We start from the raw sequence: 26737 nt of genomic DNA, 5'->3' as shown, positions 1-26737 counted from the left end.
TGCAATGTGAAGCGTCTTTGAGTGTCCAGAAAAGCGCTATATAAAACCAGTGCATTATTATGCACTATGATACATAGTTTTAAGACATGAATCTTGCTGATGGATTGATCACCCGTTCTGCGCGCCTCAGAGCGACTGGTTCAGGCCCCAGGGACTCAGGAGTCAGGCTCACAAAATCAGCACCTTCCTGTGCACTGCTATAGCCATCACCATCAGATTGTTCAGTCTGTGAGTCAGTGCCACCTGTATCAGGGTTAGAAGTGACCCGAGGTTGCATGTGATCTCCATGACGTTGGTATACTCTGTCAGAATCGTGCTCACGGACCTCATACGACACAGGGCCAGTCTGTCTCATCACTTGTCCAGGAATCCTCCTGTGTCCTCCTCCCACAGTGCTCTGAATTTACACTGCATCATCCACTCCCAAAAGTCTGGTCTGCTGCACTGCAGTCATGAAGAGCCTTTTGTTTATACTGCTTCCTGCGTACTGTGGATTGTTTGAGGAAGTCCAATCTTGTGCAAACATGTCTGTGAAGAAACAGGTCAGCAGGAGACTGTCCTGTAGTGCAGTTAGGCGTCGTCCTATACTGCAGTAGGAACAATGAGATCTTGTCCTCAATATTCGAAGGGGTGCTCAAAAGCCTCTTCAACCCCACTTTGAAAGTCTGCACATACCTCCCTGCCAAACCATTTGTTGCTGGATGACCTGGAGCACGGGTGATGTGCAGGATGCCGTTCTGCTCGACGAAGGTCTGATACTCATCAGAGGTGAATGTAGTGGCATTATCAATCACAATTTGTTCGAGAGGGGTCCAGCTGCAGACCTCCACTCTCAGGACCCGGAGCTCCACTCTCAGGACCCTTCCCTGCAGACAGCTCACCTCCACTCTCAGGACCGGAAGTTGATGCGAAGCCTTTCAAAATAAAAGCGAGAATATGGGCATCGTGTATTCGTATTTCCCCATGAAAATACGGTTTATTTCTTGTGGTTTTATTTTTATGTTTGTAATGTAAATATGATTTAAAAGCAAGTAAACTAACAGTCTGGTTGGAGACCTTCACTCTCAGGACCCATCTCCGCAGACAGCTCACCTCCACTCTTAGGACCGGAAGTTGATAGAAATATGAAACGGCATGACTATGATCATGATCACTGTCATGATCCCCTTAAAACAGTATTGTTCTTTGCTGCATTATTTTACTGCAGATAGTATTTTGATGTAATTGACTATATGGACAGCTTTCAGACCGCATTACATACTTTTTGAAACACACATCTGTGTAAATGAAAAGAACTCTTCTACACTGAAACCTATTTGAGGTCTTTGCTTCAATAACATTATTGTAAATGTACAGCTTCCCGCAGCGTTGTAGCTTTTAGCATTGTTTTAATTCAAATAATTTCATATAGGCATATGTTTATACATATATATATTTTGTATGGTGTTTACAATTCTTATACCTGATAATTCATCTAATAATTCCTCCATATTGTTTGTGCTGTTCTTACCTTGTGTTGTTGGACCACATGGATTTGCCACTGGAGGATGTGAGGACTGATTAAGTTGTGTATTCAATTCACTGGATTACTGAATATCTAGTTACATGATCTAGATTGCCTATAATCCCTGTTCCAGGAGAAAACAGACACAAAACAAACTTCCAAGTTGTTTTATTTTTCTTTGCGTTTGCAGTATGCTATGTACCCTCCTTTGTCCATGATCTCTTCACAAAAGACGCACATATCTCCAATGTTGTATAACAAAAACTTAAAAAGCTCTAGAATCACTTCTCTTTCCTCTTCATCAAAATCCAGGGTGGCGTGAAAGAGGCTTTCCAGCTGTTGCACAGCCTCCTCAGTGCATGATGTGTCGTCCATGCTCAAACCGTCAGGCACCTCCACCCTGGCTGCTGACAGCTGTGGGTTCATCTCCACCCATTCTGCTGCTTTCTTGCAGTGCTCCACAACTCGGGCCACCACACTGGTCCAAAGAAAATTAGAAGCGTCAAGTTTTTGTCAATACATGAAAGCTCAACTCACAAAATCTAACAACATGGAAGTGGAGGTCAGGCCTACCTCTTCTTCAGTTGTCTCCATCCCCTGCACAACTGGAGCAGCTGTTTGTTGGCAACTTTTCTTCCTCTCTTCAGCCTTAAAAAGCTGTACTGCATTAAATAAAAGCATAGCTCACAAAATCAGTTAATGAATCATGTCCAGGGATGGGAAACCTGACATAACATTGACTAAAAACAACAAATAAATATTGAGACAAAAGAAATGCAGACTGATCTCTGTCATGTCATCCAATTTTCCCTTCAGGCGAAAAACTGGTGGCACCTCACCTGCCAGAAGGCATTTCGACTTGAATGGAAAATGAGCAAACATCTTGCCATGGTTATAACAGTAGGTGAAACAATTAAAATTACACGTGCTGCCCTGAAATTAGTCAATTCTGGCAATAAGTAAGAGAATGGGAAGACAACAGGACAGATGACGACATTTCAATGTGCAAATCATCAATCATATCAGTTCAATCAAATTATGACATCCTACCTTCCAAGATCAAAGTGTTCCATGAGCATGACACACCACCATTTTCACAGGGTTCACTTGTTTGCCTACAAGAAAATTCAGACATATTATTCCATATAAATCAAACAATCAATTAAGTAACTTTTCTGAATAAGCGGGTGAACAGTGTGTACAAACACACTGGAAAATGCTAATGATAACTGAAATATGCATCTGTAAGAGAAATTATGTCGTGATCAGTAAAACAAAATTTAAGAAAAATATATGGTGACTCAGTTTTCTTGGCTTTCTAGCAGGAAAACTGCATGATTAAGTGAGCACTACCACGTACACAAGACAACTTCGACATGTTATTAATATGCCCCGGACAGAATAATTTCTATCCAAATGCTATTTGCAAACGGCAGTGAAAGCCTTCTGATGTAAAGATAATCACATAGACAAATATAAATAATATACACAGTGCTTTTGTGCTTTCAGAGGCTAATAAAATTACCGTGGTTAGCGCTAGTCACCGTTAGCCTAACTACCATTACGCTACAAACTACGGTAAAGTGGAAACTCTATTCTTTTAACTATAAGTTCACGGGGCAATGTATAGTGTGTAACTTCTACTGAATAAAGGCAATTTTTGTTTTTGTATAACGAAAAGGTGTCACTTGATATTTACTCACCTTTCCGTCTCCACACAATGAGAAATACGTGCTTCCGGTGTTTTCTTTTCCATATTTTAATGCTTCGTATCAACTTCCGGTCCTGAGAGTGGAGGTGAGCTGTCTGCAAGGGAGGGTCCTGAGAGTGGAGGTGTGGGTCCTGAGAGTGGAGGTCTGCAGCCAGATTGTCATGGGGATTTGTTCTGGCAGACCATAAGAGGTGAAAAGCCTCCTCAGCCTTGTAATGGTTGCTTGAGATGTGATTTGTGGCATGCGAAACACTTCCAACCATTTAGTGTAAGCATCCACCACAATCATGAACATTTGTTCAAAAAAGGTCCTGCAAAGTCAATATGCAGCCTCTTCCAAGACTCACCCGGAAACTCCCAAGGGTGCAAAGGAACGTGCTTTGGCATTTTCTGCTCCAGCTGACAGGTTTTCACATTCTTTACAGATCCGAGTCAAGGTTTGGCCACCATACATATTTCCGAGCCAGAGCTTTTGCTTTTACGATGCCCTGATGGGCAGCGTGGATCTCTTTCAAACTGCCCCTCTCATTTTAGTGGGCACAATGACTCTGGTGCCCCATAGCACACACCCTTGCTCAGTGAACAGTTCATTTCTTTTCGTCACAAACTGCTTCAAACATTCATCAATTTGGTTGGGCTAGCCTTCCATGACATACTTATACACTCGGGATAACACACCGTCAGTGCATGTTGCTTTGGCAAATTGGACTGCATCGAGTGGTGCCTCTTGAAGATTCTCTGTTAGCAGGGAGTAGACTATGGGAGCTGTTACAGTTGTTCCTGCATCACTGGTCTCAGGTAAAGAGCACCAAGAAAGTCCATCAGCATTACTGTTACGCCTCATACTTGCAGTAGACAATGTGATAATCGTAAGCTGATAAGATAATGGCCCACCTCTGGATGTGGGCTGCTGCAAGCGTAGGCAGACTCTTTTGTTCTCCAAACAATGTCAGTAATGGCTGATGATCCGTTACCAACTAAAAGTGGATTGCATATCCTGACCATTTCTTGATTAATAACACTGCAGATGACAATATGAACAGGGTGGTGAACGGTATGAATCATTTTTTTGTAAACGTGGGACCTGACCTTGCATCCAGAATACCAGACACAGGTTCAAACACTCAGAATATTAGCAGAAATCCAGCATCAATTTTCCTTGCACCTGTAGAGGAACAGGAAATTATCAATATAGTTAATAAATTCAGTAGCAATGTTTCTACAGACTGTTTAGACATTAAAGGGCAACTTCGGTTTTTTGACATCTGGACCTTATTTATAGGTGTGTGCTTGCTCATATACTCACTCAGACAAACATCGTGCAGCTCGGAGTCCTTCAGAAGTTATTTAGATCCAACCGATGTAGCCGCACTTAGCGGGGGCCACGGCAATGGAGCTTCAGCGCGGGACATAATCTCTGCAAGGACTTAACACTCTCTGCACCTGCAAACCGCAAAAACATTTAAAAACATATCCATATTAGGAAAATACACGCGCACACACGCGCGCGCGCACCGACACACACACACACACACACACACACAAAAAAAAAAAACACACATACAAAACCACAGACACTTTAGTCACCTCTCCATTGCTGAATGGGCTGTTTTCACAGCTCCACTACTTCCTGAAATTAACTGTGCACATTCATTTCCTGTCTTGCATTATTGGCCAAAATGATTAATCCAGGTGTGTCTTGTTGCAGCAGTCTAAACCAGACACAACTGGATTAATCAGTATGGCCAATAATGCAAGACAGGAAATGAATGTGCACAGTTATTTTCAGGAAGTAGTGAAGCTGTGAAAATAGCTTATTGGTTAAAACTTGCTGTTGCCAAAGGTTTTTTTTTTTTTAAGTGTACCGGTAAGTAACAGCTATTGGAGAAGATGGCTCTTCTTGCATAGTTCCCTTCAGGAAATGCAGCCATTATTCTCTCACAGTTCTTTGGAAAGAAGGAAGTACCTGTGTTTTTCTACTTAGTTCTTTTTCCAGTAATCATTAAAGGAGGTGTTACACATCCCCTTCTTTTTCTGTTTGCATGTTTCGAGCAGGGGCGATTGCTCTAAGACTGCAAGGGAAGCTCAACTTCTCCTAAAATGTAAAAAAATAAGTGGTCCAATATTTACTGTTGTGTGAACATTTTATTGACTAAATATGCACTACAGCATGTTCATCTTTTGTTCAGAATCAGCTACTTATCTCAGGTAATTGACTAGTCTATTTTCTCACTCCTCCTTGCAGCAGCACGACACTTGAAACAGCCGGACGCTGGACGTCCATGCGGGACCTACCATAGATATCATAAAGTACCTAAGTGGGGGTCCTCTACACCTGGTGTTGCACGTCTTTGTCAGCGCTTTGTGAACAGGTAGTTCTCACTTCAGGTATGCAATGGGGGATACACAGAAACATTTCTCAGGAGTGAAATGTGATTGATTCATTGTGTTTGATCCTTATTGGTTTTTAACTTACAATTAGGTCATTTTGATTGTCATATTGGCAAGGTGCTTTTTATTAGTTTAAATCATTTATATAGTTTGCTATATAGTCAGTGCTGTGGTCCCATTATCTGAGAAAAATGCTGAATAGTCCCATTTCACATTCACCAAATAATTTTTCGGTATTTATTGCTAGTTGGAACTCTGATTTCCCACTGACTACTGTCATCCTTTGTTCCATCAGGTACCACTTTGCTACGCTGTACAACACCATCAATTGCATCGCCGTCTACTCTGCTTACATAATCCAGCCCAACAATGGAGGTGGCAGGGAGAGCAGATGGTTCATCGAGCCCCAGGTCGATGCCATACCAGTAGTGTCTGGGTGTATTGTTTGTCAGGCCAAAATAAATAGGTTGCATGTATCCAAAGGACTGAGCTGTGTGTTTCTCTCAGTTCTTTCAAATTAGCTGGATTTGTGAGAAACAGACCTGAACCGTAATGAACAGATGCTTGTTCACATATTTCGGGAGAGATGTCTATGTTTGATCTAAATCTTCTGACATATGACAACATCCTTACTCTTTCTTGTTTCTAGGGTTATGGGTCATGTACCCAGTTGGGAAAACGACCTTTTTCCTTAAAATTTCCTGTATTAATTTCCCTAAAAATGTATTGAAGTTACTCCTCATTCACCGTGCATCACGCGGTCACGTGACGCAGCGCGTCCAATGCATAGATTGTAAATAAATGGATAGACCTTTCGTGATGTCACCCGTACCATTCTGAATGCGATTCTGTAGACTTCAGCGAGTTCAGCAGGACGACTCCATATTGAACATTTGAAACCAGATGTAAATGTGATTGGTCCAGCCTGTCACGTGACCGCATCACGTGGACAGAGGACCAGTCTCTCTCTCTCTCTCTCTCTCTCTCTCTCTCTCTCTCTCTCTCTATATATATATATATATATATATATATATATATATATATATATATATATATATATATATAATCGTATATATATTATATATAATATATATATAAACCACAAATATATATCTTTAAGTTCTAATATTCGTAGTTTAAGTTAATAGTTTAATATTTATTGCCCTGGGCACCTGTCTTTGTGTGTGTGTGTGTGTGTGTGTGTGTGTGTGTGTGTGTGTGTGTGTGTGTGTGTGTTTTGTTATGGGTATATATTTAATAAGTTGTATATTTTGGCTTTTTGATTTGATGATTCATTAACATGACTATAATAAGCTTGTCATAATATTGTTGGGTAGGTTTCAGGGTTTTTTTTCTTCTTTTTTCTCTCTGTTTTCTATATTGGCATTGCAATGTATACTGAGTACTAATGTTTGTAACCAGTATGTGCCACAAAATTTCAAAATAAAGTGGGGGGAAAAAAAGAGAACTTGCTCACAATGTTGTTGACAAGACTTTATTGATTATTGGTTTCTTCCAGTCACTTCCTACATTTTTTTCCCATGATTAATTTCTCCTCAACTTTGTGCAGTGGATCATTATCAAGAAATCACTTTATCATATCAAATCTCATTTTCATAGAAATTCACTTTAAGATACACATTATTCATGCTTGACATCACAGAAACAATCAACACTTGTGAGGGTCTTTATGGATAAACCATTCATCATTCAATTTCAGTTGTCATGTGGATCTCAATCAGTGGCAGAGTAACACTCAGATGTAGTTGGCCATGGGATGATCGCTCCACAGAGGCAGATGGGAGAGTTTCTTCTCCGTATCGCTCTCAATGGGCCACCCCCAGGCCTTGAAGAACCCAGTCAGGTTCATCCCCACCTTCTGTGAGAAGGTCTCGGTGTACAGGTTCATCTTCCCTGCGTTGTCATGCGGGACGTCGCTCATGGTGTGGTAGGCAGAGAAGACTTGTTTAAAGGCATCCCAGCCAAACTTTTCTTGGAGCTGCAGGACAAAGACAGAGAAGTGAACAGACGTAAAGGGATGAAAAGACTTGACTACTCAATAAGTGAGATGAAGGTGTATTATATCCAGAATGTAATACCCATGAGCCCACTGTCAGTTTATCACTGATATTAGATCATCAGCAGATAAACAGAATAACCGTCTTTACTTTTTATAAACAATTACGATATGTGAATCAGGTCTTTCGGCTATCATGACAAGCCGAGAAATGATTTGATATAACAAAGAGAAAACAAACCTACAAGGTTTGAGAGGTTCATTTTGAATACCAAGTCATCATATTTTCATACCGATGCAAGCAGTACCGTTGGTCAACACCATACACATGCAGAGGGAGAGCATACAACATGAACATCCGGTCAGCATGGACTTAAACTAGGTTTTATTTTCTACTGGGAAGTGAGAGTGTAAACCACTACACCCCTGTGCAGCGTTTGGTGTCTATCAAAGCTTCTTAAACGGAGAAACATCTTCACATTAAAAAAAAAAAAAAATCAGTTTTTAATATCCTCTTCTGCAGTGTTTCAACACAACAAGCTTTGAAGTTTTATATTTCTCCTTTTTCCTGTGTGTTCCGATATCTTGGTCAAGTCGATTAATTGACTGTGTTTTTAAGTGATGAAAGAAATTCAGTAGGTGGTGCTGTGCACCTAAGTTGTTGGTCAACACCCACCATTATTCCAAAGTAGAAGAAGAGCTAATCGAAACACAAGCGTGAGAGATCTTCTTCTTCTTCTTTGGAGTAATGGTGGGTGGTGACCAACAGCTTAGGAGCACAGCGCCACCTACTGAATTTCTTGGTGAATGTACTTCAGGTTACATTCTAACCACCGTATTCACTTCAGAGATCAGCAAAACCACAACAACATGTATCTCATGACACCGGGCTGTCGTGGAGGAGTGGCATGAGCGAACCATGAGGAAATATTGGTGAAACTAATGAGTTTTTGAACGATTAAAGCCATTTTGGCAGCCGGCGCCACACATGCCCCATTGGCTAACAGTATACGGATGTCTGCAGCTTGACTTTGGATCTAAATTCCTCCCGAAGCACTGTTCGGATCAGAAAACCCTTCTGGGTGAATATATTGTTCTACTTCATTCTATAAACAACGTGAAAACTATTTAAACCGAACTTATCCTTTAACGAAGGGTAAACTTCCATAGAATGAAGATGTCAGATATGAGAACATATTTCCAGCATCACAAAGAAAACATAGTGACACAACCCCAAACACACTCAAATCAACTTTCCAGTCAGAGTCACCGCCTTGAAAGTGAGTTTTTGAGAGGTGAATTTGGAAGTACCATACAACAACCACAGACTATCACATAACATTTTTTCCACACCTGCAAGTAGGTCTCAAGAGCTGTCCATACATTCCAGTTGCTGAGGTTCCTTCCCGCTTTGATATACCCATCAACAGTAGAGTCTCGACTCTGTTTGGTCAAGGCAGGATGAGCCTGAATTGAAGACATCAAACTCATGAGAGGAATAACATACATTGTAGACAAAGAGAAATTAACTATCCACCGAAACACAGTGACCACAAAGAAGAGATAAAGAGCTGCAAGATGATAAACACTTCAAAATCGGTCTTTTCGGGTGTGGCTCGAGATGTTCTCAACAGTACCTGTGCTCTGTTGAGCCCCAGCTTCTCCTCATGCACGTACACTGACCAAAGGTTGCATGTAGCTTCTGTGGTGTTTGGTTGGAACTCCCAAGCGGTTCGCTGTTGGTTGTGTCCCAGTTCATGAACTTCTCCCCACAGACCTTTGGTCCTGGCGTCATTCAGGTTAACCAGCTCAGATGCAATAGATGAGTGCATCATGACTGGATAGCCTGCATGCATCCAACCTGGAAGGAGAAAAAAAAATCTTCCTGATTCTTGGTTGAATATAACTATGGGTGAAAATACTTTACATGAAGACTGCCATCAAAATGTATTCTGAACACAAAGCTGACCTCGCCTTGGTGAATGGGATTGGTAGTTCACGCATTGTTGCAGCTACTGACTTATTCTAATTGAAGGGGGGCAAAATTATAATGGCCACTGCCACTTCACATGCAGACTATGCAAAACACAATGTAAATGTAATTATAAATGAAAATAAAGAGCTAAAACATGAGAACCGCTTATTGTCACAATAACTTAAAGCTTGTGTCCGGAGTTTTGAACGAGAGAGGGTTTTTTTTAATCCAATGTCTCGAGGTTCCGCCCTCCCTCTGCTTTCATGAGCGACCAAGCCACGCCCCTTTAATTGTGCACGCCGTTATCCTTTGGGTGAAAATGAGAGCCTCCGAGTCCTACAGCATCCTACATGTTTAGCTGTTTACGGTGGATGTTCAGCAGACAATGGATATATCCGAGGTAAGCGGGCCGGCTGCTGCGTTGCAAACTCACCTCTGCCTGGGCGAGTGGCTGTGGCTGCGTGCACACTTTGATTGACAACAAGAGAATGCGGAAGCTCGAAATCTATTGGCTGAAGCTGACTGGCGCTTTTTCGGATAACATGGGGGTCTATGAGACGAAGGCGGGGCTCATAAATACATTTTTATATTGCTTTATGCTAATATTATATTGTAGTATCAAACCAGACTGACACATTTAAGCTCTGTTGAAAAATGATACATACGTTGGAAACGAACGGAAACTCCGGACATGAGCTTTAAGGGCCCTGGCTCTGATGGCCATGACAAACCTGGTTCCCGGTGTGTGAATGTGTGCGTGAATGGGTAATGTGATCCTGCAGTGTAAAGCGCTTTGGTCTCTGCAAAATGCAGATGAAAAAGCGCTATATAAGTGTAGTCCATTTACCATTTACCATCAAACCTATAAGTAAATAAATTACTTTCAAAGTTACTTTATAATTAATGATTCTGACTGTTGAAGAAATAAAGTCTGGCTGAAATCCCCCATAAAGCGTGTTGATAAAGTGGGTTGGTAACTTCAGGCCTCAAAGGCTGACGTCCTACATGTTTTAGGTCTTGTGTTTTCATGCAACAAAGGGCTCGTTAATGTGCAACAACCTTGATGATGACAACATCAGATCGAGGAGTGCTGAAGCAGAGAGACATCTAAAACATGCAGGAACTCGGCCCTCAAGGCTCATAGTTGCTTCGCCTGAACTAGAGGAACTCAACACACAATTCCCTCATAACTCTGCTTCTGTTAGAGGTAAAATTACTATTGTTTGCACTGAAATTAACAATAAACTAGAAATTGGCACTCAGAGAGCGCAGACCTCTGCCACAGCTCAAATCAGTCACCAATAACAATAAGAACACCATATATAATAAAGCAACATTGTGATCGGGGTGTGATCAGAGCGGAGCGCTGCAGCGTGCATTGCCTCTGTCTGTCACCCTCTCTCTCTCTGTGTGTGTTTATCTGAAAAGGAAAACCGAAAAGCAACATAATTTATGTTATTTTACTTCATTTTAATTTGAAAATGGACCGGATTCTCCCGTATTTTCCGTTCCAGACTTCCTGTGTGGAGCGATCTGCTCTGTCCAGCTTTACAACTGGCGGTGCACGGCGCGCGCGGCTTGCGGAGAAAATAGAGAGGAGCGGAGCGGCTGCGGTCCACGGCGCGAGCTGCTACGCACACGGCGCTGTCCCGCACCTCTTGTATGAACTGTCAGATAGGTTAACAGGGGCACCGATCTGACAGTCGGTGCACGGCGCTTCCCACTTCCGCCTCGGAAGCGGCACGTCCTGTGTGACCCAGGCGTTTGTCCCCCTCTGTCGGCCGGCCTGTCCAACCATGTGAAAGACTCCCTATCTCTCAATGATAAAGAATCCTTTAAAAAATTCCTGGATCCAGACAGTGATCCGGATCATCACCAAAATTTAATCAATTCTAAGTTAGCCCAAGACCCACCTTTCCACAAAGTTTCATTGCAATCCGTCCATTATTTTTTCCGGGATCTTGCTAACAAACCAACCAACCAACCAACCAACCAACCAACCAACCAACAAACCGACATGATTACATAACCTCCTGGCGGAGGTAATAAACAATTCTTTGTTCATCGCTGTTCTATCAGAATGAGGTAACAATCCCCACTCCAACAAATCTACACACGATGTGCTTGAGAGAGAACCTGCAGTGCACGTTTTGTGGTCAGCAGGGCACCATGGCACCAATCCTATCAGTGTAAAAAAGCACTCAGAAACAGGATGTACCATGACGAGTTGTTCAGCACACTGGCTGACACAACGGATTGCAAGAGATGCAGAAAATGCCAACCATATTGGAAAATACCAACACCAATCAAATGTACAAAGCAGGGAGAAAGGTCAGCAGCCAGAATGGAGGAGGCACCATGTGGGACCTGTTTTTGGATATGGAACAGGAGAAAGGAGCTAAGCTGGAAGCCAGGAGGAGATGGCCCATGATTTGGCTACCATTACCCACCCATCACTGGAGGGGTGCTGCAGTTCAGGGTTGAAACACCTGATGACATGAAGTTCCCCTGACTAAAGTAAATGACAGAGAATCACCTGAAGATGTAAATGCGAAGAGTTAATCTTATCATGCAAAGTGCCTTGAGATGAGCAATAGGATCTTTTGATAAAATCAATTCATTTCAATGAAGCTAATCTGCAGCCTATAGGTGAAATGGTGGCTTGATGTCACACTCTGAATGCAGCCATGAGTAACATTCTGAAAACATGCTCACCAGCTGAAATCTGCACATCTGCAACGATGCGTTCCTTGCGAGCAAATTTCTCCGGTATGACCGCCAGTTCTGCAATGCCTTTCATGATGCTGTTCCAGAGCACGGCCGCCTCATCGGGGCGCTCCAGGTCACGGACGAAGCGCGATGGTAAAGTCAGGATGATATTGTCAAACTCCAACTCTGCCCAGGGTGAAGGAGCTGATCGCAGCTGTGCCCAGTCATCTAATGTCGTTGCACCTGAGATAAATAAAGGATGTTATAAAAGATTAGAAAGCTGAATTATGGGCAGAATGAATGACAAATAAGTTCACACATGTATGGGCAGACACCCAAGAATGATTGTGACTAATTGTGACTAACAAATGTGCAAAATTCAGATTTATCCTTTGTCTTCTTTGGGCAGATTAAATGGAATTCCTGCATAGAACAGTATTTATTACTACTTGATAAATTCTAATGAATCCACATGCTACCTCAAAATTAGACACAACCTCGAGCCTTGAGTAATTTTGAGGTTTAGACAACGTGCAGAATCAGTATAAGTGATAACTATGAATAACTACATGACTCCCTCATCATGGATTGGTGCTTTTTGTAGGAGACTCTTCTGAAACCACAGTGACGCAGACTCACCATGTTTGTAGTATGGGGCAGACACAGCTGTCTGCACTATGACCTCCTGCCCTTCCACGGTTGTGTCGGTTGGAGCCACCAGGTAGATCAGCCCCCCCCACAGGTTCCACACCTGCATGACTTCTGAGGTTATCGGGAATCGCTCAGAAACACTTGGCGCCCTCTTCAGCTCTCCGTGGTTGAGGTAGTCGGTCTGGCAGCTTATCTGTACCTGTGGACGACATGTAGCGGGTGCAGCAACTTTAAAACTGACTTCACTGAAATACTCAACATGTCAAATTTTCGCCATGGTCATATCTGTTTGTTTCATCCTTTACTGGGCTGACCATGCATTAAATCATGTTCCCATCTCACCATCTCTGGCCACCCAGCTTAACCTACTTGTAATCAGTAAACCAAAAAACACACAGAAAATACTTCCATAACAGCAGTCTTAGCAACAACAGGCCCACAGTTTCCTGTACTGCTGAGGTTCATCTTCTTTTGATCAAAACGGCTTTCTTCCATCTCAACACGATCCTAAGCTCCACCCATGCATTTCCTTCTCAGACCCTCATCACACCTGGCTATCCGGCTGGACTACTGCAACACTAACATGCTCACCAACAAAAACTCTCAAGAAGCTCTGGCACATCAAGGACTGTGCTGCTCCACTTCGTGCCCACTCTCACACTCATCATCCAATCATCTCTGTTTTCCAAAAACTCCATGGCTGCCCAGTTCAAAATCATCTCAATGACTTGCAAAGCCCTAAATTACTTGTGCTCATCAAATCTGTCCAAACTCCTTCACCAGCACAATTCAGCCATCAGTAACCTCCAGTCGCAGCCCACACATGTACAGTAAAGCAGAGGTCTAGTGGAGGAGGCCACATCTGCTTCTGTTAACATTCTCTGGAGGTCACTTCTCAAAGCCAACTGGGACTCCCCCTTTCACTCATATTTTCATACTGTCAGATAAGCTTGACTTGGTAGCTTGAATTAGCAGACAACTGACGAAACAGTGATGTACCCAGCACATTTTTTATTCTTTACCATCCATCTCCTGTTGACGATGCTAGTTGGCATAATCATGTAGGTTTTCACGCCAGGAGCGAGGTACAGACCTGTGCTGATCCACTCCTCTCCATCTGTTCACCAAAAGGAAGCAAAACATCACTCTGGGGCAAATGTGAAACAATCACAATAAACATTTACATTAATATGGTATAAATCAGCACTGGACAAACAATTGTCCTTCATGTTCATCTTGCCATCCATCCATCCATCCATCTTCAGCCGCTTATCCGGGGCCGGGTCGCAGGGGCAGCAGTCTCAGCAGGGATGCCCAGACTTCCCTGTCCCCAGACACTTCCTCCAGCTCTTCCGGGAGGATCCCAAGGCGTTCCCAGGCCAGCCGTGAGACATAGTCTCTCCAGCGTGTCCTGGGTCTTCCCCGGGGTCTCCTCCCGGTGGGACATGCCCGGAAAACCTCCCCAGGGAGGCGTCCAGGAGGCATCCTGAACAGATGCCCGAGCCACCTCAGCTGGCCCCTCTCGATGTGGAGGAGAAGCGGCTCTACTCTGAGCTCCTCCCTGGTGACTGAGCTCCTCACCCTATCTCTAAGGGAGCGCCCAGCCACCCTACGGAGGAAGCTCATTTCGGCCGCTTGTATCCGGGATCTTGTCCTTTCGGTCATGACCCAAAGTTCATGACCATAGGTGAGGGTGGGAACGTAGACTGACCGGTAAATCGAGAGCTTCGCCTTTCGGGTCAGCTCCCTCTTCACCACAACGGACCGATACAATGACTGCATCACTGCAGACGCTGCACCGATCCGCCTGTCAATCTCACGCTCCATCCGTCCCCCACTCGTGAACAAGACCCCAAGATACTTAAACTCCTCCACCTGGGCTAGGGTCTCTCTACCTACCTGGAGAGGGCAAGCCACCTTGTTCCGGTCGAGGACCATGGCCTCGGATTTGGAGGTGTTGATCCTCATTCCTGTCGCTTCACACTCGGCTGCGAACTGCCCCAGTGCATGCTGTAGGTCCTGGTTTGATGAAGCCAACAGGACAACATCATCTGCAAAAAGCAGAGATGAAATCCTGTGGTCCCCGAACCGGACCCCCTCCGACTCCTGGCTGCACCTAGAAATTCTGTCCATAAAAATGATGAACAGAACCGGTGACAAAGGGCAGCCCTGCCGGAGTCCAACATGCACCGGGAACAGGTCCGACTTACTGCCGGCAATGCGGACCAGACTCCTACTCCGGTCATACAAAGAACGGACGGCCCTTAACAGGGGGCCCCAGACTCCGTATTCCCGGAGCACCCCCCACAAGACACCACGAGGGACGCGGTCGAATGCCTTCTCCAAGTCCACAAAACACATGTGGACTGGTTGGGCAAACTCCCACGAACCCTCGAGCACCCTATGGAGGGTATAGAGCTGGTCCACTGTTCCACGACCAGGACGAAAACCGCATTGTTCCTCCTGAATCCAAGGTTCGACTATCGGTCGGATCCTCCTCTCCAGTACCCTGGAATAGACTTTCCCGGGGAGGCTGAGGAGTGTGATCCCCCTATAGTTGGAGCACACCCTCCGGTCCCCCTTTTTAAACAGGGGGACCACCAATCCAGAGGCACCGTCCCCGACTGCCACGCGATGTTCCAGAGACGTGTCAACCAAGACAGTCCCTGCACATCCAGAGACTTGAGGTACTCAGGGCAAATCTCATCCACCCCCGGTGCCTTGCCACCGAGGAGCTTACCAACCACCTCGGTGACTTCAGCTTGGGTGATGGACGAGTCCACCTCTGAGACCTCAGCCTCTGCTTCCTCCACGGAAGACGTGGCGACGGGATTGAGGAGGTCCTCGAAGTATTCCTTCCACCGTCCTGTGATATCCCCAGTTGAGGTAAGCAACTCCCCATCTCCACTGTAAACAGTGTTGGCGGAGACCTGCTTTCCCCTCCTGAGGCGCCAGACGGTTTGCCAGAATTTCTTTGAGGCTGACCGATAGTCCTCCTCCATGGCCTCCCCAAACTCCTGCCAGACCCGAGTTTTTGCCTCCACAACCGCTCGGGCTGCAGTTCGCTTGGCCTGCCGGTACCCGTCAGCTGCTTCAGGAGTCCCATGAGCCAGCAAGGCTCGATAGGACTCCTTCTTCAGCTTGACGGCAGCCCTTACTTCCGGTGTCCACCACCGGGTTCGGGGGTTGCCACCACGACAGGCACCAGAGACCTTACGACCACAGCTCCGAGCAGCTGCTTCGACAATGGAGGTGGAGAACATGGTCCACTCGGACTCAATGTCTCCAACCTCCCTCGGGACATGAGAGAAGCTCTCCCGGAGGTGGGAGTTGAAAACCATGCTGACAGAGGGTTCCACCAGACGTTCCCAACAGACCCTCACAATACGTTTGGGTCTGCCAAGTCTGTCCGGTTTTCTCCTCCAACAGTGAATCCAACTCACCACCAGGTGGTGATCGGTCAACAGCTCTGCTCCTCTCTTCGCCCGAGTGTCCAAAACACGCGGCCGAAGGTCAGATGACACGACAACAAAGTCAATCATCGACCTCCGACCTAGGGTGTCCTGGTGCCAAGTGCACTTATGGACACCCCTGTGCTCGAACATGGTGTTCGTTATGGACAAACTGTGACGAGCACAGAAGTCCAATAACAGAACACCACTCGGGTTCAGATCAGAGAGGCCATGCGATCCAATCACCCCCTTCCAGGTCTCACTGTCGCTGCCCACGTGGGCGTTGAAGTCCCCCAGTAGAACAATGGAGTCCCCAGTCGGAGCACTGTCCAGCACCCCTCCCAGGGACTCCAAGAAGGCCGGGTACTCTGCACTGCTGTTCAGCCCATAAGCCGAAACAACAGTGAGGCACCTATCCCCGACCCGAAGGCGCAGGGATGCGAACCTCTCGTTCACTGGGGTGAACTCCAACACATGGCGGCTGAGCTGCGGGGCTATAAGCAAACCCACACCAGCCCGCCGCCTCTCACCGTGGGCAACGCCAGAGAAGTGGAGAGTCCAGCCCTTCTCGAGAGGTTGGGTTCCAGAGCCCAGGCTATGTGTGGAGGTGAGTCCGACTATATCTAGCCGGTATCTCTCAACCTCCCTTACAAGCTCGGGCTCCTTCCCCCCCAACGAGGTGACATTCCATGTCCCTAGAGCTAGTCTCTGTGTCTGAGGATCGGGTCGCCGGGCACCCTGCCGTCGGCTGCCATCCAATCCACATTGCACCCAGCCCCTACGATTCCCTCGGCGGGTGGTGGGTCATCTTGCCATTGGATACATTTACTAACAACACTGACTTGTGGTTGTAACATTAATTTGGATTCGCTGGTTGTGCACGACAGGCATGGAGGCGTCCTTCTTGATCAGGTATGGCAGGAGAGCATCAGGATCCCGAGACACTCTGAACACTTCTGTTGCCACGTGAAGGAGGAGAAGGTCTTTGGGACTCCTCAGAGGGTTCTCCTCACTCACCTTGAAATCAATTGATGAAAAACAGTAACAGACCATTTAAAAGAGCGACTGACAGTATGAATTTATGAATCCTAAGGAATGAATAAATGACAGCAATGGGCAACTTTTTCACATATCACCAAGAAAAGCTAAATATGGATTTGATTTATGTATTTGCTGCAATCGTGTTTTGCCAGCAAATATTGTGGAAGATAATTTACAATACAAGTAATTAAATTCATAGAATTTCATGAAGCTCACCTCTGGCATGCCACGCTTCACGATCTCGGTGAGGAAAGCCAGCACTTGTGTGTAGGCGTAGCTATCATGAGCCTTCAAGTTCAGGTAGTTGACAGCCTGTTTTCCCAGCTTTAAAAGCCACCGCTGCTCTTGGTCGGTAAGTTCTTCACCCTCAATGACATGACCAACAAAGCGCTTCAGGAGTTGACGGAAGTTGAAATTGCTGCTCAAAGCCTGGTTTGGCTCAGGAGCATCGAATAGTCCAGTCACGACTGTTTCCTTTAACACACTCAATCCCATTTTGTTCAGGATCTTGTTCCCTGAAACAGAAGAAACATAAAGGTGGCTTGATCTCATCTTGTTCTTTGCAAAAATAAATAGATGTGTTCCGTTTTAGTCACATGCATAGTAATGACTGATTGATAGTTACTACAAGCAGTAACATAATAGTTTATAAAACATTAATGTGGTAACACTTTACTTGAAGCACCCGGTGTAACACATTATAAGTAGTTATAAAGACGCATAAATGATCACAATGCTTTATAACCCACTATGCAGCATAGGATTAGGGTTAGGTCCTGATGTTATAAAGCATTGTGATCATTTATGAGTGTTTATAACTATAGTTATACAGTGCTATAATGTACTTATAATGTGTTATACAGGGGTGCTTCAAGTAAAGTGCAATCATTCATTTTTATTGAAAAAAACTGATCTTATCAGATTTTTCAAAAATATTTTCAACACTCCCACACACAGTTAAATGGGTCGGTAGCCAACTTTCCATGCAACTCAAGATTCCTTCTAAATTCCCTTCTAAATTCCCTGCACAACTGGAGAGTAGTTGTCTGGAGTTCGATGGTTCAGGCTCATAACTTTATATGTGTGTCTCACTTTGTCCCATCATCTCCTGTTCTTTCTTAGTCATAGTCTGGTCTCATAAGCTCCTCTGTGTATTTCATGTTTTCAGTTTGTATAGTCATGATAAACTGATCTCCAGAGGGTTTCTGATGCCTTTTGTCACCCACTCACTTTTTACTTTTAATTATGGATTCTCCACTGTGGGTTGTATGTTCCTCATCCCCTCCAATAAATCTATTCCTGTCCTGTCTTGTAAGTACATGTAAGTAATTTCTTTTGATGGCTGTTTTATTTTTTTCCTTTCCTTCTTTATTTTGTTAAACAACCCTTTTCTTTTTTTTTTTTTTTACTGCAGCACAACATTCCACACAGGTATGCTCATGCTACAATACATCTGGAAAGTGTCAACAGCTTTTCACTTTTCCCCATTTTGTCATGCTAAAGCTTTTTTTCCTAAAGGGTTTTTTCAATTTCTTTCAAAATGTTTAATAAATCAACAAAATTCATATGAACAAATAAACTTCCACAGTGTCAGCATCGGGTATTGTGTGGAATATTTTGAGGAACAAATTGAAGCAAATCCAATTTGGAATAAGGTGAAAAGATAACAAAATGCTTTAAAAAAAACAATGCTGTTGATTCTTTCTGGCTGTACTTGGTTTCATAACAGAAATGCACTTTTTCTTCAATTTTTGAGAGTTATCATTGTACCTGGAAAATCAGTCATTGGGTTCTGATCAGGGTGAGTTGATGCCCAGTACCAAGCGTGTCCACCAATCAGCAGGCCTCCTCCCTGTGCAACAAAGTCTTGGATTTCCTCTGCATGTTCATCGTTGTACGCCGTACACACGAACACATTCAGGTCCCTCCTGAATGCTGTTCTCTCGCATTGTAGCTCCACGCCATCGATGGGACTGAGTCCTGACCCAAAACCAACCACCCCGTTCCGGCCTTGGGCCAGCCATTGAATGACTTTGTTCCAAAATGAAGCCAAGCTCTGTAAACAAAAAAATAACAAATGAGTTGATGGCTAAAACAGACAATCGAGTATGGATTTAGCAAAACCAGCTTAAGTAGTGTTATTTTTTAAACTAAAACAAGTCAAACCATTTTTGACCGTCAAAAGGTCATATCATATTATGATATGCTGTGTTTTATACATGGAATAAAAACAAATATATAAGTCATAATTTGAGCTGTACCCCGATGTATGGAAACAATTCATGGGTCACCACAATGACCCGTCCTCGTCCATAGTAGCCTCCTGCCAGGAAAGTCTGGCCCTCCCCAGTGACTCCAATCGGGAAGGCCAGAGGCCCATGGGTCAGAATGTCAGAAGCTACAGAATCCGAACGAAGGTCAAACTGTGAAGTCCCGTTCAGTAGGAACCCAAGGTCTTCCTCGAAGTCTTTACCAACACTGTGCGAAAGAAGAGGAGAGAAATGTTAACATGATGGGTTCACACGGTGGTAAATTCAGAGATTCATTCAGAGACAAATATTCTTACCCGAGAGCTTTCCAGGATGATGGAACTTGGGGGTAAACAGGCAGTTTTTCTTTTGATCCATACTGCGTTGTGAAGTAGATCCCTGCCACTCCTGACACTTTATTTCCTGGAAACTGGAGAAATGTGTTCTTGTTTGGGTTGACTGAGGCCCAGTGCCATGCTTGCCCTGCTATCAGCACTCCTCCTCCTGCTTTCAGAAAATCCACCAGCCTATCTGCATCTGCATCCACACAGTAGGCATCCGTCACATACACACCAACCCCCAGATCATCTCTGAACGCATCGGCGACGTTGACTTGGAAACCAGAATTTCGGAGGTTGTCAGCAACTCCGCTGATGTTTGCGTGCACCCCCACAGAGCTGCTGTTGTTCTGATCCCCTCTCAGCCAGGTCACGGCGTTCTCTACCAGAGCAGGGAAGGTGTAGGTTTCATGAGCTAAAACCACGATCCTTCCACGGCCATAAAGCGAGGCTGCCATCAGGACCTGGCCTTGCCCGTTCATTAAGAGGGGAAAAGTGTCGTCTCCAGACAGCACAAGCTCGCTGGGAACAGAGTTCATCTGCAGGTCGAACTCTCTCAGGCCTTTCATCAGAGAGAGGTAGGCCTCTTTTTGGAAGGACTCTTGGCACATGCTGGAATTCATTCTTGCTCAATATCAAGTCAGCTGCACTTGTATAAAGATCTGTTAAAAGAAAGAGATTATTTTTTTAAGATTCCATCACATCATTCCTACAATCTTTGAATTCAAAACTGCAACTAGTCTGGATATAAACAGCATAACTCTTTTTGTTTCCATTACCAAGAGAGATCACCTTTCCGAGAGTTCATTTGAAGTTGAAATAAGAAACATGCAAGAACAAGAAATTAAAGAGAAATCTGAGGGGTTTTATTGGCCCTGGGTCATATTATTCCATTGTCATTCATTCATTCATGACAGTGAAATGTCCCATGTCAATGCAATGTGTTCCCAGGGGCGGTGAAAATTATGATACAAGTAATTTTTAAAAATTGCCTTACTTAAAGGTGAAAGGTGAAAACGTAAAAGTTTTACAACCTTAAAAATACTTATTTTCCACCTTAAATATGTTACACATTTTTAATGATGTGTACAATGTGCCCTGACATATTCATTACAAGTACCTCTAACAGTGCTAAATTGTCACTTGAAAGTTGCAGTGCCGGTCCGGCACCAGCATTTTTTTGGGGAGAATTTGAAAGGAATGACGTAATGCGCGCTCCGGCTGGATAGGTTTCTCTTTGTCTGCCATTACTCCGCCAGATGCTTAGTGAGCAATAACTGAGCAGGATCTTCCAGAAAGTAAGAAAAGACTGGCTTCTAGCACTGCCACAGCTCCAGCACAGACTCCACCAGGTAAAAGAAACTTACATTTTACTTGAGCGCTTCTAAACGAGCGAGGAAGGAGTTCCCCTCTTCCATGCACAGGAGCCACAGGCACAAGTTTTTCACTAAGCTGCATTACACCCAAGGCCTGCAGGGGGCGCTGTTTCGTATAAAACGTGCAAACTCCTCAATGCACCTTTAAAGGTGCTGTAGGCAGGATTTTGCTAGTCAATGCTAATTTTTCTATGTTTTCTTTGGATTAAATGTTAGAGTATCCATTGATAATCCTTTAGTAGTGCAGCATAATTGCACTACCGCGAGGGCGCAGCGTTTCCATCTGTCTCTGTTCTGAACTGAAAAGGAATCTCGACAGCTCCAGGTATCTTTGACCAATCAGAAGAGCCCCTGAGGCTCTAACTGTGATTGGTCGAGGGGCATTCGTCGCACGTTCTTGTGGGAGGGGCTTAACTTGCGTAAGGGCGTGAACAGGACAGGATTGGCTGTGCTGGGTTTCAAATCGCCATCTTAGATGGGTCAAATCGCCATCTTACTTAGGTAACCCTAAGCAAGATGACGGAGATGCGGGAATCCTGCCTACAGCACCTTTAAATACTTGCAAAAATTTCTCAGATTACAGTCATTTCTTTAAAACCAAACACTTGGAATTCGTATATATATTTCCTCTTAAAATACCTTCTTGGTGTGTGCGTGTGTGTGTGTGCGTGTGTTTTTTATTTCACGCTAAAAACACATTTAATGTTTTTTATGACACAAACATTTTTTAAATGTATGAATTAATTGGTATGATCAATGGTCTTGGTGGAATTACAATAACAAATAAAGAATGCGCACAAAGCTGTTTCTCTGGATCAAGACAAATGTAGGATTATTGATGATTCTTTGGCCATCTGTCTATCCTCCGTCTGACTCCTACATTGTCAGCGCTTCGCCTGTCATGAACCTTACAATAAGTCGTTGGTATCTGACAGCAACTTCTCTAGAACACGAACCACAGCTTCCTTTTTTTCAAGTCTTACATTCCCAAACCGCCTTCCATCTGACTATGATTCTGCAAACTTCTCAAGAAACAGGAAATTGGTGATAAATCTGAAAAATATTACACAGCACAGTAATTATTTACTTGTAGTTCCTTTTTCGATGCCATTGTTCACACCAGACAAAAAATACTGTATTAACCTGAAAATGCTGTGCTGTGGCACCTCCTTATGTAGAAAGATTGGAGCATTGCTCTGCACACCTGAGCCACATCACGTCAGAGTATCCCGCACTCTGCAATCGCAGGATTGACAGAGTCATATGAAGCTTAACATATACTCCCCTCTGACCATTCATCTGATACAGGCTCCAGTCTAGAAGCAAGAAGCCAGGAGTGGAGCTCCTCCCCTGAGTTTCAAGCATCTTGGTCCCAAACATGATTTGTGACATGAGTCTGAGTGTTGTTTGTATTTTGTATGAAAATTTATCAACTTTCCTGATTCAGTGTGTTGTTGGTTTGCTGGGATATGTTTATGTCTGTGTCTAATCATTGGGTTTCTTCATCTCTGTGGGAGAGCAGACAGCTGTGGTGAGGATCCTTCCTTTCTTAGTGTGCATAGTTCTGTTGTGACACCACAGACCTGCTTGTTGAGGAGAGGTAGTTTAGTGTTAAGCTGCTAATCCATCGCAGGTCAAAGACAGACATGAATTTTTAAGACAAATCATAATGAAGTATTTTTTCTACTGGGCTTCATAGTACGCTTTTCTGGAATGCATGTCATGCATGGAATCCAGGTAAACTGGGTTTCCAAAAGTCGGGTCTGGGTTCAGTCTCCCCAGGCAGCATTATCTGTCCCCCTTTCATCCTCTTGTTGATGCTCCAGTTCCACATTAATCCAAGCTAACCTACAGATTTACTGAATTTGATATCAATGAATTAAATTATGTTTAGAGTTTTAGTTTCAGTATAAATAGCACCATATCCAGAAACCAGTGAGAAAAAGGTCAAATGCCTGTTTAATGACACGGGGGAAAAGGGTAATTAGTGTGCTGGAATTTAGTGTCAGGTCTGCCTCATCGCCGTGAACAGACATGTTAGTTCAGACTTTAGGAAAATTTTGGAGGAAACAGGAGGAGATAAGCAGTGTAAATTTGACTCAAGTCCAAACTTGTTTCCTGGAGTAGGGTTAACAGCAGATGAATGTGGGGATGGAGGAGAGTCGCTCCGTGAAGCCAGGACTGTCGGTAAGCTTTCAGGGGTTTTATCTGATTTTGATATTTAAAAGAGAGTTGTGACGATCCAAACTTTTGAACCACTCTGAAACATGAATAGTGGAAACTAAGCTTGTGTTTTTCTTCTTTCAAGGTGCGCACACAGTTAGCTCCGCCAGACAATAAGACCATTTAAAAAAAGGCAATAAACAAAGGTCATTAATAAGAGATATCCTTTTCAATGCACTATTCTGCAAAATAAGAAAGCAGATGCATTCTCCCAGATAAATTGTCACTGTTGTAATTTAGAGATTAAAAAAAAAAAGTCACATCACTGAAATAAACCAAATATTTATCCCCACTATGGTTAAGTGGTTGCTGCGGTTTATGTGACACAGCAATACATTCAAAATGCATGAAACAGACAAAATAAATGACAATGTTTGCTATTGGACTTTAACATACCTTACTTCTGGGCTGGTGAAAGTCGGGAATGATCACAGGTCCATGTTAGACACTGATCCACAAAGCACCAAACTGCTTTTGCCTCAGCTGGTAACTCTTCAGTTGCAAGAGAACTGCAATGAGAGAAAAGGACTAGAACCCTGTATTTATATCTCCTGGATGGAAACAGAATGGGGTGTGTGTGTGAGGACAGAAGTAAGGGTCACGCCTTCATCCTCCATGGGATGGAAAATACCAACAGGAAGTGCACTGGAGCTGAAGTAAAAAATACACGTCTCTTTTATAGGATAATTTCCTAAGCAATAGCAGCCTGTGATAATACTCGTGTTAAATTATTACATGATTGTTTATTGAGCAGTGTAGAAAGAGAAAGTGAAAGCGCAGCTTTCCAACAACACTTGCAACAAAACTAATGAATCTGCAGCTTGAAGTTATTGTAACTGTCTCTATGTTGCTAGACAGCCAGCGAACCAATAATGAAGGCTTCGTACACAAGGCTTGCTTTTCTTGCTTTATGAAGCTTCATGTAAAAATGTACACACGCAGGTGTATAAACATGTGGTAACTGAAACATAAAACAGAAAGTGAAATACAATTAATAACCCATACCTAGGTAGCTACACATCATACAGCAGTAACTGCCAAAACTAACGGCACAGAACTACAATTTTATACAAACAGAAAAAGAATCATGGGAACATCATGGGATTATATAAGACCTTACACACATAAATACTTACAAAGACGATCGCTTTCCCAAGATACAAGCGCATTAGATTAACTTTAAAATGAGAACTTTCCTGCTTCGATTTCAGCCGATTGTCTATATAGAGGAGCACTCACTCTGCAGCAGAAACACAAACGCGATCCTGTATGATGAAGATGTCTCACTCTGTACACTTTTACCATAGCTACTTAACACATAACACAAATTCTGGTACACTTATGCACTAACAAAAAACATTCTTAAAACTTTTAACTAAATCAATAAAGCTTGTAAATTTATCAATGTATTTGATCCAAAGACATGACAGTAACTGAAATTCTAACTTTATGATTGTAAAAAATTGCTTACATTATATAACAGGTAACTAGTAATGTCAATGAAAAAACAAAAACCCTGTTCGACCACCACTGATGTATGGTGTGAGGTTTATCCATTCATCTGTAAATCTTATAAAACTGCTGTGCTCATCAACACTCCTCCCTTCTTGAAAACCAGGCCCTCTTCATTTATAAAGAGGGTGATACCTTGATTCTCTGCTGGGTGTGTCTCATGTGTTGAGCCTCTTTTCACAGAGATAAGATCTTGACATCTTGGAGTCCAACAAACTCAGCTACTGATAAATGTGTGTCATGAAGATGACATTTACACCAGATCAATGTTGAGAGTGATGATAGTTGAAGCTGCTGGACATTATTGCAACACAGCTCCTTCCTCTTTCTGCCCTCCTCACCACTGGCAGAGTCTGACTGTCCAGTGTGAAACAGCTTCAGGTCCAGTTCAGAACAAGTTTGACAAGTTGAAGCGTGAACCAGCACATTCCAGTGTAACTGCACCACCCACTCGTCTGAAGAGACCCAAAGCTAATACATTTTCAGTTTCTTCATGGCCAAAAAAAAAACAAAAAAAACAAAGGCTCTCTATTGTGCAGTTTGAGTTTCAAGTATGTAAAACTTTACACATATTCACACATTCGTTAAAGCTCGGGTCGACGATCTTGGAAAACTAGCATGTAGCACGAATGTAGCATCTCCCAAGGCTCCGCTCAGCTCCCACCCCATTGGAGGAGCTCCCGTTGGGAGCGAACGCACTGGATGCGGAAGTGCCGCGGGAGCACCACTCGCACAGAGTTTGTGATCGCCTCCAATGTTATTAACCTTTCTGACTGCCCGCACACAACGCACATAGGAGCGCAGCTTCGTTCGCGAGCCGCGAGTGGCGAAAGCGCCTTGGCAATGCGCGCGCGCACTGAACCAGGGCCAGTGCACGCCATTGAAATGTACACGCAGGGGGCTGGTAGAACGGTGAAGGGATTTGATTGGTTCCTGAAGAGCGGTCCGCGCCTTCCGATTGGTCAGAGTTTTTACTGTCCTTTGGCCGCTACAGTTGTCAGATTTTTTCCGCACCCTTTTCCGTCTTCATAATGTATTGACTTCTCCCAGAGGGCAAGGAGCATTTCACTCAGTATGACTAAAAGTGCTTTTGGACAACATCGTCTACCCTAGCTTTAACAAACTGGAAACTGTCCATACACTGTGTGATAAGAAATTTTGTGTGTGTGTTTTTTCTATGCTGAAACATGTTTAATGTTTTTTCCATAGACAGTTTATAAAAATGGACAAAACTTACATGACGTCAACCATGGTGTTCTGAAATCCCATGTGTTGATTTGAACAGGACGTTTCCATATTGAATATTTGAAACCGGATGTAAATGTGATTGGTCCAGCCCGTCACGTGACCGCGTGGACAGAGGAGGCGCAGTGATAGGGCGATTTAGGCAAAATCTTAACTCATAAAATAAAATCAACAGATGATTTATGTGAAAATCAGTGTCTGGTCAAGACGACATGGTCAATAGAAACTAGTGCTACAGACCAAAACATGTTCAGAAACCAGGAGCTTTATTTGTTTATTTGCACTCTAAAAATCAGCATTTTTGAAGGGTTCCAATGAGACTTGGGCTCTTTTTGAAACCAAC

At 43.7% G+C, this 26737-nt stretch overlaps 1 protein-coding gene across 2 annotated transcripts; it reads right to left on the bottom strand.

Moving 5' to 3' along the window:
- Positions 1 to 7087: 7087 nt before the first annotated feature.
- LOC115400631 (TRPM8 channel-associated factor homolog) lies at positions 7088 to 24858 on the bottom strand. 2 transcript variants are annotated; one of them, XM_030108633.1, is made up of 13 exons: positions 24774 to 24858; positions 24034 to 24146; positions 20018 to 20700; positions 19713 to 19929; positions 19222 to 19507; positions 17668 to 17966; positions 17253 to 17427; positions 13981 to 14075; positions 12947 to 13157; positions 12314 to 12550; positions 9261 to 9484; positions 8977 to 9090; positions 7088 to 7605 (listed from the first exon to the last, which is right to left on the bottom strand). In XM_030108633.1, exons 3-13 carry the CDS (start codon positions 20659 to 20661, stop codon positions 7363 to 7365), a joined length of 2745 nt encoding a protein of 914 aa, XP_029964493.1. In that variant the 5' UTR covers positions 20662 to 20700; positions 24034 to 24146; positions 24774 to 24858; the 3' UTR covers positions 7088 to 7362. The 2 variants fall into 2 exon arrangements, with proteins under 2 accessions (XP_029964493.1, XP_029964494.1); XM_030108634.1 differs by having other exon boundaries at positions 24039 to 24146.
- Positions 24859 to 26737: the final 1879 nt, after the last annotated feature.

This window comes from Salarias fasciatus, chromosome 14 (assembly GCF_902148845.1).
Source record: "Salarias fasciatus chromosome 14, fSalaFa1.1, whole genome shotgun sequence".
In the NCBI taxonomy this organism is placed as follows: domain Eukaryota; kingdom Metazoa; phylum Chordata; class Actinopteri; order Blenniiformes; family Blenniidae; genus Salarias; species Salarias fasciatus.
This window is presented reverse-complemented; position numbering and strand designations above follow the sequence as displayed.